This window comes from Rhipicephalus sanguineus, chromosome 2 (genome assembly GCF_013339695.2).
Source record: "Rhipicephalus sanguineus isolate Rsan-2018 chromosome 2, BIME_Rsan_1.4, whole genome shotgun sequence".
NCBI lineage: Eukaryota > Metazoa > Arthropoda > Arachnida > Ixodida > Ixodidae > Rhipicephalus > Rhipicephalus sanguineus.
Window position 1 is genome coordinate 175,836,393 of NC_051177.1, and position 12,034 is coordinate 175,848,426.

Below are 12,034 nucleotides of genomic sequence, written 5' to 3' on the forward strand. Positions count from 1 at the left end.
ATCATTATTCGCTTCGAACCTAAAATTTACTATTCGCACAAGCCTAGTATTTTCGACCGTTGCACGCATTGTAAGACAGACTATTGAAGTTTTGTAGCGTTAGCTACACTTGCCTAGCCGGAGCCGATTTCGCATGGAGGGTCATGAGCTGTGCTGCGCATGCGCAAGGATCAGTGATGTCACACAGCTGGGTCACCGGAGCTGGCATCTCACGCGCTCTCCGACACCACCGCACGCGGCTCGCCGCCGCTGGTCTGCGCGTTCGGGAGGAATGGCGTCGTAGGCGCGGCAGACACGCTGACGCCGGCGCGCGCACAGACTTCGCCGCCACCGCCGCGCGCAGCTCGCCGCTGCTGGTCTGCACCCCATTCGAGAGGAGTGACATCGTAGCCATAGACACAGTGCCGCCGGCGCGCGCGCAGCTATTCGCCTTCGCTGTGCAGTCGCCGTCTGACACTGCGCTGGGGGAACTTGATAGCGCCTCTGACTGGCGTTTGCAGGTGGGTCACGCCATGGAGAAGCAGAGCACAAATGCTGCTCAACGGCGCAGAAGAGGCGAGAAGCTTGTGTCATCGGATCCCGAAGTAGTTGCCTGGCAATTAGCGGTTCAGCTTGCAAAGAATGAACAGAAGAAGGCTAATAATCTTAAGACAATCTGGAAAGCTAAGAATAATCAGCTGAACCTTTGCTAACGCTACGTATATCCTGACATAGCCGAGCTAAGCCACTGCAAATTTTTTAGTCTGGCGTGGGACACCATCTCAATTGTGATCGTGATTAATGCAGAAAATCTTAACTTGCCATCAAATGTACCGAGAGTGACATGTATTGTTCTTCATAACGGTAAATCTTGCTGGCTTTGTCACTTTCTTTTTTTCCAGTATCAAAAGATATTCTGTTTTTCTTGCAAGTTTGAACATGCTACATTTATTCCATACTTTACACGCTACAATGTCCTTTTTTGTGTCAGTTTTCTGCTTAAGGACCATGAAGTATGTGTAAATATTCAATTCTGGAAGTGTTACAGTTGACTGAAAATCTGCCAAATAAGTCATCAGCGAGTTTTTTTTTCCCATTTTGTGTAATTCGCCCCACCAGATAATTTTATTGATTTCATCAGTTCATACAGAATCGAATTAATGAAAGTCAACCGTATATCTACCAGGATGAGAAATTTTTGAGCAGGGGATGTTGCTGTAGCCAAGGTTTCAACAAGTGGACTTTTCTTCATCAGACTAGTATGCACTGCCCTCACGAAGACAAGTCCTCTTGTCGAAAGTTTCGTTCCAGCCAGTGGCGTAGCCAGGGGGTTGGTTTAAGGGCGTCAACCCCTCCCACTGAAATTTCCACATTTAGTATGTGTGTATATATACGTACACTTACAAACACATGCAAAAAACTTACCCGGAAAAAGTTTCTAGCTGTGCCCCTGTCTAGCAACTTTCCTTGTTCAACGATTTCATGTCGCTTCAAGCGTCCATCTTTGCCTGAACTAGTCACTAGGTAGTTCAAAGCAACAGCCAGTCAATAATCATGATCTTCTCAGGCCCAACTGGCTTCTTGCTCAGTAACATTGGCCCGTATCAAAAGAGCTTGCAAGAAGGGGAGACCCTGTTTCGATGCATATTAAGTTTACTAAAGTAGTACTTTTTTTTTTTCAGAAAGGTGATAAGGCGACGCAGTGGACACACATCTTCTACCTCGCAGCCGCCGTGAGTTTCGTGGGCGGTGTTGTGTTTGCCATTTATGGCTCAGCCGAGCGGCAGCCTTGGGCTGACCCGGCCGGTGTTGCTGCCAGCAAGCGACAGCAATCGGCTCCGCTGTCGAACTGTGGTGATGCAGTGGCATCTGCCGAGGAAGGCGCCATCGCAGCGAGTACGGCACTTCTCGGTACACCGGCATCGCCGGATGCAGTGGATTTGTCAACTGCCAAGAAGCTGTGACACTAGTCAGGATCTCGCAGACTGCTTTGGTGTCGACATTTCACCGAGACTGATGCCTGATGGCAGTGGATGTGAGCGACACTCAACAACCCGGTGTGAAGACGTGGCACTCGCAATTTCCATTCGTGTTTGAAACGTAATGTTGGTCGAAAGCAGTTGGCTTAGCCCGGTGATGTGTTGGACTGTCAGCTTAATGTGCTCTAGACAGCACGAGCCTTATGCAAGATTGTGCTATGTCACGCAAGCTCTACACTTAATTGATCAACATCAAGCACTTGCATTTGTTCGATTGATTTGGAGCACCGTGACCTGAGTCACTTGACAGTGTGTGTCAAGTGACCGTGCCTGCCAGCCCTTACCTTTGAGGTGAGAGTGGGTTCGAGATCGGGCAGAATTAACAGTCACACGGCGGGTTCTGCATTGCTGTGAACTGCATTGTTGTCTGGCAAGAACCAGTCAAATGCATCACGAGACACTGTGCTGTGAGTGCAACTTTTTATGTCGAGCGGTGTCTTTTTTGTGCACCGTTCTTAGAATCATCAATCCGTTTGGGCTTTCACCGTTGAATTGAAAGTGAGTGCAACAACTGTCACAAAGTGCCTTGTGTTCACATTTTTCTGGAATCCTGTTTGTGAAAGCTGAGGTGTTGCACAGGTTTAGTCACCGCATACACATTCTATAGGACTTCGCATGTTGCTACTGCTGCATTTTAACTGGTTGCCAAGACAAAGAACTGGATGCTGCAGTATGTGTCAAATACTTATGTGGCGAAATGGTTAGCGATTCCGGAAAAAACAAAATCATTTTTGCTCACCTAGGACATTCAGACTTGAGTTTTATACTTAGCCACTAACATGGTAAGCAGCTTAAAGCCGAACTTGACGTTTCTCGGTGAAGTGATATTGGAGTGCTTTAAAAGCAGCTTCTGAATGACTTGTAAACATCAGAGACATACTGTCTGATTTGTTTAGATTCTGGGTGTATGTAGTGGTAAAATATGATCTTGCTCAGCCATTTCTAAGAAAGCAATTCAGAGTTTGTATGTTGTGACATTGCCTTTTATTTTTCATTTCTTTCTCATTATGTGTTGTGCCAAGCGCCTAGTCCCAGTGATAATGGCACAGTAATTGTCCAAAGTCATGGTGAAGGGCAAAAAGAAGGAAAACTGAGATGGAAAACTAGAAAATACTATTGCTGGTGGAAATTCAGGACATAGTATCTTAGGAGCCACTGATGACATTAAGTGGCTTTGTCTACTGACAAGAGAAACACAGTCATTGGTGTGAAGGGTATAACAAGGCATTTGTTATGGGCTCGCCATTGGTCATGCAAGTGCTTCATGACAACAGTAGGCTTTGCTAGTAGTACTACTAATTCCAAGAAATTTCCTTTGATGGCTACCTCAGTGATGGAACAGTCTAGTACAGAAAAGGTCCTCTTCTGGCAAAAGTCTCTTTTCTGGATATATGTGTTGATCTTGTAAATGAGCACAACATTTTGCTGAATTGCTAAATTGGTTTTACATAATTACTGGCCTAACTTAGCATGACAAATGAGCAAAAAGAAAAGCAGTTCAGCAAACACAATTACTTGCATGTGTTTGGCTCACATTCATCCTTTTTCTGTTTCTTATCCTGCTGCCTAATTAACTTCAGCAACTGATACATATGTAAAATTGTTGATGTTATTGCAAATTATTGGTACTTGAGAAGCAGTCAAGCACTTTGTGTGCCTTTATGTCATCTGTGGGGTGTGGTCATTCCTCCATACACATGTCTGTTCCTATTATCAAATGCTGTTATCAGCTTTACATTGTGAGTAGCTACTGCTATCGGAGGCAGCATTTCTATTTGAGCCGGGACTTGTGTAAATCAGAAGTGTGCTTTGTAATATGTTGTGCTTATAATTATTTTTTTATTTCTGCTTCTTGGACTATTTCCTTTGCATACTATTCTTTGTCATTCACATACTGACACACAGTATATATACATATACCGATAAATATATGCCGACTTATTAGCCAAAAGGCTGGCAGCCGTACACATTGCCTTGCATACCCTAGCGGGCAGAACTAAGCCTTACAAGTCAAACAGAGTTATGCATTTTACTCATCTTTTTTTGCATTCATCATCTTTCAACATTTTTTATTACTTTACGCTACCTTACTCCACTGACTTCAAACAATCATGTTGCATAATGTATACTTGCACGAGCATTTTGTACAAGTCATTATGCAGCTCGCATTTTAGAAATATTATTGAGCACACTAAGATATAAGATACCTGAAAATCCTTTTCAGAATTGGTACTGTATTTTGTGCCACTGTTTTTAGAAAGCAAGAAACAAGCATTTAGGTCTATATTCTAGTCTGTGCAATTTCGCTAGCCATCCAGAATTTCTGTAAACCTTTTTTCTGCGATATTGAAAATTTGGTGTTTGTGATGTCCCAGTAACTGAGTGCCTTAAGAAAGTTGATCAGCGATTTGTAACACTTGAAGTAAGTCATGCTCTTTTAAAGGTCCTTTTCGAGTCATCGTGCGGTGACCCAAGGCACCCACCACATGAAAACATTTTACACTGCAACTTGTGCTGAGCAGCTAAGTTCTTTGAATTGCCTAATTAAGCAATTAAGCAGGACACAAGAATTAGTAGTCTTACTCCATGCTGTAGTCAACAACATGCATTTGGTTGCATCGTCATATAATGCATCAGCATATTTTAAAACTCTGGCTAGAGTTAGCTGGGGCAACCTGTATATGCGAGCGTCAAAGTGGGTTATAGGACAGTTGTCGTGGACCTTGTAGAGGTACTGGCAAATCCAAGAACCTTCCACTGCACTCACGTGATAAGTTTGGCCAATTCCCCCAAATAGCTGTTCTAATTCGATATTAGTTAGCTTGGCTTTTTTTCATTGTCTTATTACAAATGCACCAGAAACTAGGGACTAGCAAGGTCCTCAACATTTTCTTCCAAAGCTGTCTAGAATACAAAATTTTCTAACATCACACCACCATACAAACATTGCAAGCTTAAATGTGAGATTCAGAAAAGTGAAGTTTGGCCTTCATTTTCTTTGTTAGCAATTAGCAGTTTCTTATCAAATAAACTTTCGAGAAGCGTTCCCATTCCCACTAAGCAGATAAAGTAACCTTCCTTAGTGTCTCTTTAATCACTTGATTACAGATAATCCTCTTAAATGTGATACGCAAGGCACACAACTGAGACTAAAAATGTTTCTACTGCCAAGTGCTGTGCCAAAGCTGGTCGTCTACGTGCCTTTGAAGTTATCATTGCACTATTTTTACCAGATAAAAGTCTCGTTTCAGATTGTGAGGTACGATGAGCTGCCATGCGAAATCCTATGTTTTTAAATAGTACTAGCGGAAGTATTGCGGAAAGCTCTCAAAAATAGCCATTTTTGATACCGAAACTAAAAGAAGAAGAAATGCTGCCATTACCACTTTCTGGATAGGCCGCACGCTAAGGGTACAAATCAGAAAGCGCAGCTTCTTGGCATGACTTCCAGGATAAGGCAGCATTGACACCTCATAGGTGGCATGCCCAGACCTACATTGTAACAAGAACCACTCTGCACACGTTGTCTACTAGGGTGCTGTTTAAAGCCTGCTAACAACAAAACTCTACCATTACCAGCCCTGTGGACTTGCTAAGATTGCTTCTGTTGTATAAACTGCTCGCTCATAATGAATTTAGGCAAAGTTTCTTTGCCGTTGGCGTTTCAAGAACATTTTCACGTGGCCTGGATCTTTATTCTCGTCATAGCCTTTTGGTTTTAGTGGGCTTGTTTTTTATCATGGCAAGCAAGGTCCCACTGCACATAAGACTTAGCATCTCTAATTAAATATGTGGTTTTGTTATCTGAACATGTCATGCTCTTGCTTTCTTTTGTGTTTCGAATGGTAATCAGTTTGTCACTGTTTCTTCTGTTTGCTTGTGTACTTTTCTGTATGTCTTGTATGCATATTTATTTCGTTGCAAATTTGTACAATTTACTGTGACTGCTTTGCTGCAGTTGTTGTATGGTGTTATTGACTTACAGGGTCTGTCTCAAAGGTTCCCGGAATTTTTTTTTTTTTATATAGTCTGCGACACCACCTGTGGGGGGTGGGGCTTTGGGCAGAGAAGTTGGTGGGGGATTTAAGCTTCGAAACAAGACTGGTCTCGGTCGCCTGTGGGCAGTTGTTGAGGCAGGTCACACTCCGCGCTGAGGTATCTACTGCACCCCCATCGAGAAAAACAATGGACCAGTTTTTGGTGCAGCGTTATGCAATCAAGTTTTGTGTGAATCTGCGTTAAAACAGGGCGGAGGCGATCGAAACACCTCAGGAAGCCTACGGTGATGACGCGAGGAAACAAAGCCAAACTTTCGTGTGGCACGAGAGGTTCCGGGAAGGTTGGAAGTTTGTCAATGACAGCGACCATTCGAGACGCCCATCAACAACACAAATGGACAACTCGGTGCAAAAAGTGTGTAAAGTTCTGGACAAGGATGGGCGATTAAGTATTCGCTGGATTGCAGGAGAGTGTGGAATACCCAAAACAATCGTTCATCGCGTTTTAACGGAGGATCTTCCAGTGACGAAAGTCTGCGTAAAAATGGTGCCAGAAGTCGTGACAGGCAAGATGATGGAAGAGTGTGTGTTGGAGTGTGAGGAATTGCATGAATGCTATGAAATGGACCCAGAACTTTTTGGACAAAGTGATCACATGGGACAAGACGTAGACATTTTAGTACAATCCCTAATCAAAGCGTCAGAGCAGCGAGTGGCACACCACAGAGTCTCCTCGCCCGAAAGAACAAGCAAGGATGAGCGAATCGTGAATCAAGGCAGTGCTCATTGGGTTTTTTGACATAAAAAGTACGATTCACAGTGAATTTGTGCTACAGGGGAATACATTCAACAAAGAGTTTTGATGTGAAGTGCTGAAACGGTCATGCAACAGAGTGCGACACGTCCAAAAGGAATTCGCTTCAATTGGATCTTGCACCATGACAATGCACCAAGCCACACCGCACTCACTGGCTCCGAGTTGCTGGCCAAAATAAGTGTGGCAACGCTGCCCCAGCCACCATGCAGCCCCGATTTTGCACCACCGGTGTTCTTTTTGTTCCCAAGGATCAAAAGAACCCTGAAAGGAGCTCTGCATGGGACGCCGAAGAAGCAGCTGTGGAATGCGGTTCCTATTGACAGCTTCCAGGGCGCCTTCAATGATTGGGTGAAGTGTTTGCAGTGGTGCATCGAAGCAGGGGGAGAATACTTTGGAAAGCTCTAAAAAGATTGTAAACTGATATTGAATTAATGATTTATAAAAAAAATTGTGGGAACTTTTGGGACAGACCCTGTATCGATAAAGAGTTGCTTGGGGCCACACCTGTGGTTCCTACAAAACAGACAAAATGGCTAGTCTTTGATCTGAGATAAGGTTTTGATCAGTCACTAATTCACTCAGCGCCACATATGTAACAATAGGTTCAGTACGCTTTCTCAGGAACATGCAGTTTTGTTTCTCCTTGGATTCCGGTGAAATACCTCTAGTCAAGGTCTTGTTTGTGCAATTGCATGATGATGTAGCACACCTTGTCTTGCTGCAAACTACCCGCTTGCAATTTTGTATTTTCTTTCCATCCAAGTGGTCTGCACATCTGTCCATGCCTTCTCCTTATTTCCAACAGTGTGGACAGATGTTTGGGTGTCAGTCGCACGGTATGCAGTGGAAGTGTACACATATTCTTTTTCTCTATCAATCAGTCCCTCCCTCTTAAAGCACTCTAATTAGTCATTGGTGCAATGTGTATGGCGTACGACCTGTTTCAATTTTTAAGCTTATATAAATAAAGGAGGTGTGCCAAGCCGATTGAGAGTTCTTTTCACGGCATATTCATCAGTGCCAGCAAATTTCTCACACAAATCGATTACAAATATAGTTAATCAGTTTTGCAGCTTCTGGCAATGGTATTACGTGAAACAGATATGTTTTTTGGGGCTTAATTTAAAGATGTGTATTTTGAAGGTATTTCTGGCTATAGTATTCAAAGTGAATGAGCACTGAATGGTTGATATATTAGAGGATTTATTAATGGAGAGAGCTTAAAGGGGCCCTGCAGCACTTTTCCAAGTAATCATTGAATGGCTTCATTAAAGTAGTTTATTGCCTCACGAATTGATTGCCACACAAAATTTTAAAATCCGTAAAGTACGAGCACAGCTACGGGGATTTGTTGCGTACTTAAAGGGGTATTCACACGGGGGAGGAATGCTCGGGGGAGACGGGGGGGTTGCGTATCACGTGACCGCGACGTCACGGATTAGCGAGTGGGCGTGACCCCCCCCCCCGCGCCTCCTCGGAGGAGACGGGGACGTTTTCCCCGAAAGGACAAGCGATCCCCATGCGGTGGGGGATGTGGCGGAATTTCGGGCTCTTGTTTGGCCACATTGTTGCACTTGCTCCTGCAGAGAGCGGCAGTGGGTGTCCAGTCCGCAGCTGGATGGTCGTCTGCAGCTCGTCAAACGGGTGGTGCAAGCCACCAGAGTAGTCTAGTAACACTGGTCTCCCCCTCCGTTTGCCTCGTCCGTGTGAGTGGGGGGCATTTGTGGAGACTTCTCCTCGCGAGCTGACGTCACTAGGCTCCGCCTTTACACCCCGAGCATTTCTCCCCCGTCTGAATACCCCTTTAAGTGTGTTCTCTGTCCCTTCGTACCAGAGAGAGTGCTTGAAGCTACGCAGGGGGTATAGGGAACCCAAGCTCGAGTTTACAGGATGATGAGAGCACCGCGCTGCAGCTCTGGCTGCAAGCTCTTGTGAAACGGAATATGTGCGGCCAGGGATGTTGCGTGCAGGGAATTTTCTCTTTTCCGGGAAATATTCAGCTGTCATTTTGGACAAAAGGGAAAAAAGGAAATCTTTGCAACATTTCAGGAATGGTGAAATTCCCCTATGGTGACTGAAACATAGCGGTCACAGTGCGCTTTCGGTGCTTTCGTCTACTGCTGTCGCATGCAGTACGCAAGAGCACAGCCCCAGAGGTTTGTTTCTGATAATTATGTGTAACGATTTCTAGTTTACTACGGGTGTTAAAGCACGTGAGTTATGAATGCCGCGCTTTTGTGTTGTGCAGGAGTGCAGGCATCACTCATGATTTTGATGGTCGTAAGCATGTCACACATGTCCGTTGTGTGTGTGTGTGCACGTATGTGTGTCAGTGATGCCAACCAAAGTCAACGTTTTATTGCTAGATTGACCCTCGAAAATACCCTAGATTGCAATAAAAATTTCTAGATTGACATTTGAATGTTGTTATTCAGGCTAATTCAACTTTAACAAAGTCTAAAGATAGTTCACTCTCTTGCCCAATTCTTCTGAATCTTATTGGAATTAAAAAGAAAGATATTAACAGCCACTGATGGTCTTTTTTTCTACATTTATTGTAGAGTAATTGCACATAAAAGTGCTTGCAGATGGTGCGAGCTGCTACAGAGACAGACAGATTTGTCAGGTTCACTTTTCACACTCATTGAAGGCATATATGTGATCGTTCGGGTCAAGTGCAAGTCTGTAGTGCCGTTCTTGTGCTTTCAGCCTTCGAGGTGGCGGTTAATTTCTGATTTTCCACATTTGTAATCACCATTGCATTATTGTCAGTAGATGTACAGGGGTCCTTTTTTACTGGCTGATAGCCATCATGTGTACTTTCCATCAGCTTCACGTTTTGGCCCAATATTTTGTCAGCATTGTCGCTCTTATGAAAGCGACAGAAAGACTGGAAAGACGCGAACAGTCTTTTCATCTCTTTCCTTCATGCCGTTTTCATAATGATGAACTCGTATAACTTTGATTCCTACTTTTGCTCTCTTAATTTTTGCCAAGGTTGGCTGGTCCAGAAGTTATTAGAGATGGAGACTTTGCACGGTGAAGGCACACGGCGAGCGTGAACTTGCCACGTTTTCATGTGCATTACAAGGCAAAATTTCTCTTTGTTTCATAGAGTACAGCAATCACTCAGGGCGCTAATGATGATACGCGCGTGCGTGGTAAACACTTATGGTAATCTGGCTTTCACCCAGCCCAGCAGAACACCAAAGTTCTCTTAAATGAAAAACAGCAAATAGCGAAGCTTATAGTTTTTTATAGCCTTTCTAGTGGAAAAAGCGTGACTACTCAGTCACGCCTGTCATGAGGCTGTGTAATGTAACATCCCTAGACTCAACAAAAAGGCGCCAGATCCCTGAAAGTGGTAGAAAACCTCTAGATCTAGGGATAAATCTCTAGGGTTGGCATCGCTGGTACACTGTGTGTGTGTGTTACTACCATTGTGCAGAGAAATGTGCTGGGATGTTTAGCTAAGTACGCGGGGGAAAATGCACGAAATAGCGAATTTTCATTACTCAGAATGGGAATTCTTAGGTGTCGTACGTAGCACCGCTCGGCGCGGCTGACTCAGCCATAGAGTCTCAGCTGTGCTCAGGCTGTTTGACGGCAGCGGCAGCGTCCGCGGATTCCGCGCGCACGCGTTGTGATTTGTAATCAGCTGTGAGTCGGTGCGGGCGAAGTGGTAGAGGTGTTCTGTGGTGCAAGGAATTGAGCTTGGCATGTTATGCGAAGTTTGGCGATGGCAAAAGCGACCCGGTGTAAACGAGGTCCCAAGTATTGCTGTGTCGTGGGGTGCTACAACAATGCAGACAACCCATGTAACACAAAAGAAGCTATTTGCCGTCTAAAAGACGTCTTGAACGGCTACCAAAAAGGGCTAATAGACGTCTTGGTCAAGACATTCCCGTAGCCGTAGACGTCTTTTCGACGTCTGATAGCTGTGCTAATGTCCCCCTAGTTTACGCCTTTAAAAGACGTTTTGACAAGACCATGTTAAGGCGTTTTCTAGACGTTTTTGTTTTTCCGGCGTTTTCGAAATTTTGGACTTTCGAAATATAAAATAAACTATTATAACTGTCTTTGCAGAATGTTCGGTCGGCCGCCTGACGGCTGCCATGGGAAGATAGAGATTGAAGGGACCGAAAGAGCTCCCGCGAGAGCACTTTACTGTTTTTTCTCCCACTTCCTATATCAGTCGTCGAGCAAGTGACCAAACAATCAAGATCACTAACATACGTACATACCTGTTCACCCACGCATGTCCTCAGTGTTGCATATATAAATTTTCGACGCTGAGTTTACTCTCCTTTATTGCAGACCGAATCAAGTTGTTGCAGTCACTCATATATGCCGCGTGAATTATTGGCTACTTCAGCACACCATACATATCCAATTTTCATATAAAAGACATCGGTTTATAATAAATTTGAACACGTACGCAGGGGATCAACACGTATACTGTACTACATAAATGACGTTTAGCGGATGGCGCGCAAATAAATAATCGTGCTTCTCAGCAACAATAAATTATCCCATGATGTTGTCAAATCGGCTTTATTAATGAATAAAGCACAACCAAATGTGGCACAAAACACATCGGAAGGTGACCGCACAAGGTGAAGCTGAGTGGCACGGCAGCAACGTAAATAAAATTCTGCATGAATGCACTCCAAGTCTCGTCAAAGAAACTGCACTGGCTTCCGCATTAGCTGGCGTGGTCTCAGGCCCAATATCTTGCACAAACAGCAGTGAAGAAAAGCTGCATACAGCGAAAGCAAGTAAGCTACGCAGGATTTACAACAAATAACAGATCATCAAGTCACTCTAAAGAAACATTTCCAATTACAGATATGATAAAACGGTGTCATGTATTAAGAAACGACAATCAATCATAACCACACCCACAGGCGAGGCGCCTATAGGTAGAAGCTTTGCACTTTGTCAGCGACAGGCCGGCATAGTTGTAAGCATGCTTGCTTAAACTATGTCGGCCTGTCACTAGCGTGCGTGCGTGGAGCCACGAGCTGTAACGCGCAAAACACAATTACTTAAAATAGGGCGAGTCGCACCGGCGCGTATAGTTTCGCGTTAGACCACGCGGTTCAACCTAGCGAAGAACTGTTCCCATTTTAATCACAATTCTAAAACCTTTCAGTAAAAACGACGAAAAGTCAGGTGCACTTACCGAAAAAAGCACTCTA

At 44.3% G+C, this 12,034-nt stretch overlaps 1 protein-coding gene across 1 annotated transcript in view; it reads left to right on the forward strand.

Annotated features, from left to right (window-relative positions):
• LOC119383872 (sodium-dependent phosphate transport protein 3) overlaps positions 1 to 7,820 on the forward strand; it is a 70,936-nt gene extending 63,116 nt beyond the window's left edge. The window contains exon 10 of the mRNA XM_037652148.2: positions 1,662 to 7,820. Coding sequence (XP_037508076.2) covers positions 1,662 to 1,943 — 282 coding nt within the window. The 3' untranslated portion in view covers positions 1,944 to 7,820. The remainder of the gene's footprint in view (positions 1 to 1,661) is intronic.
• Positions 7,821 to 12,034: the final 4,214 nt, after the last annotated feature.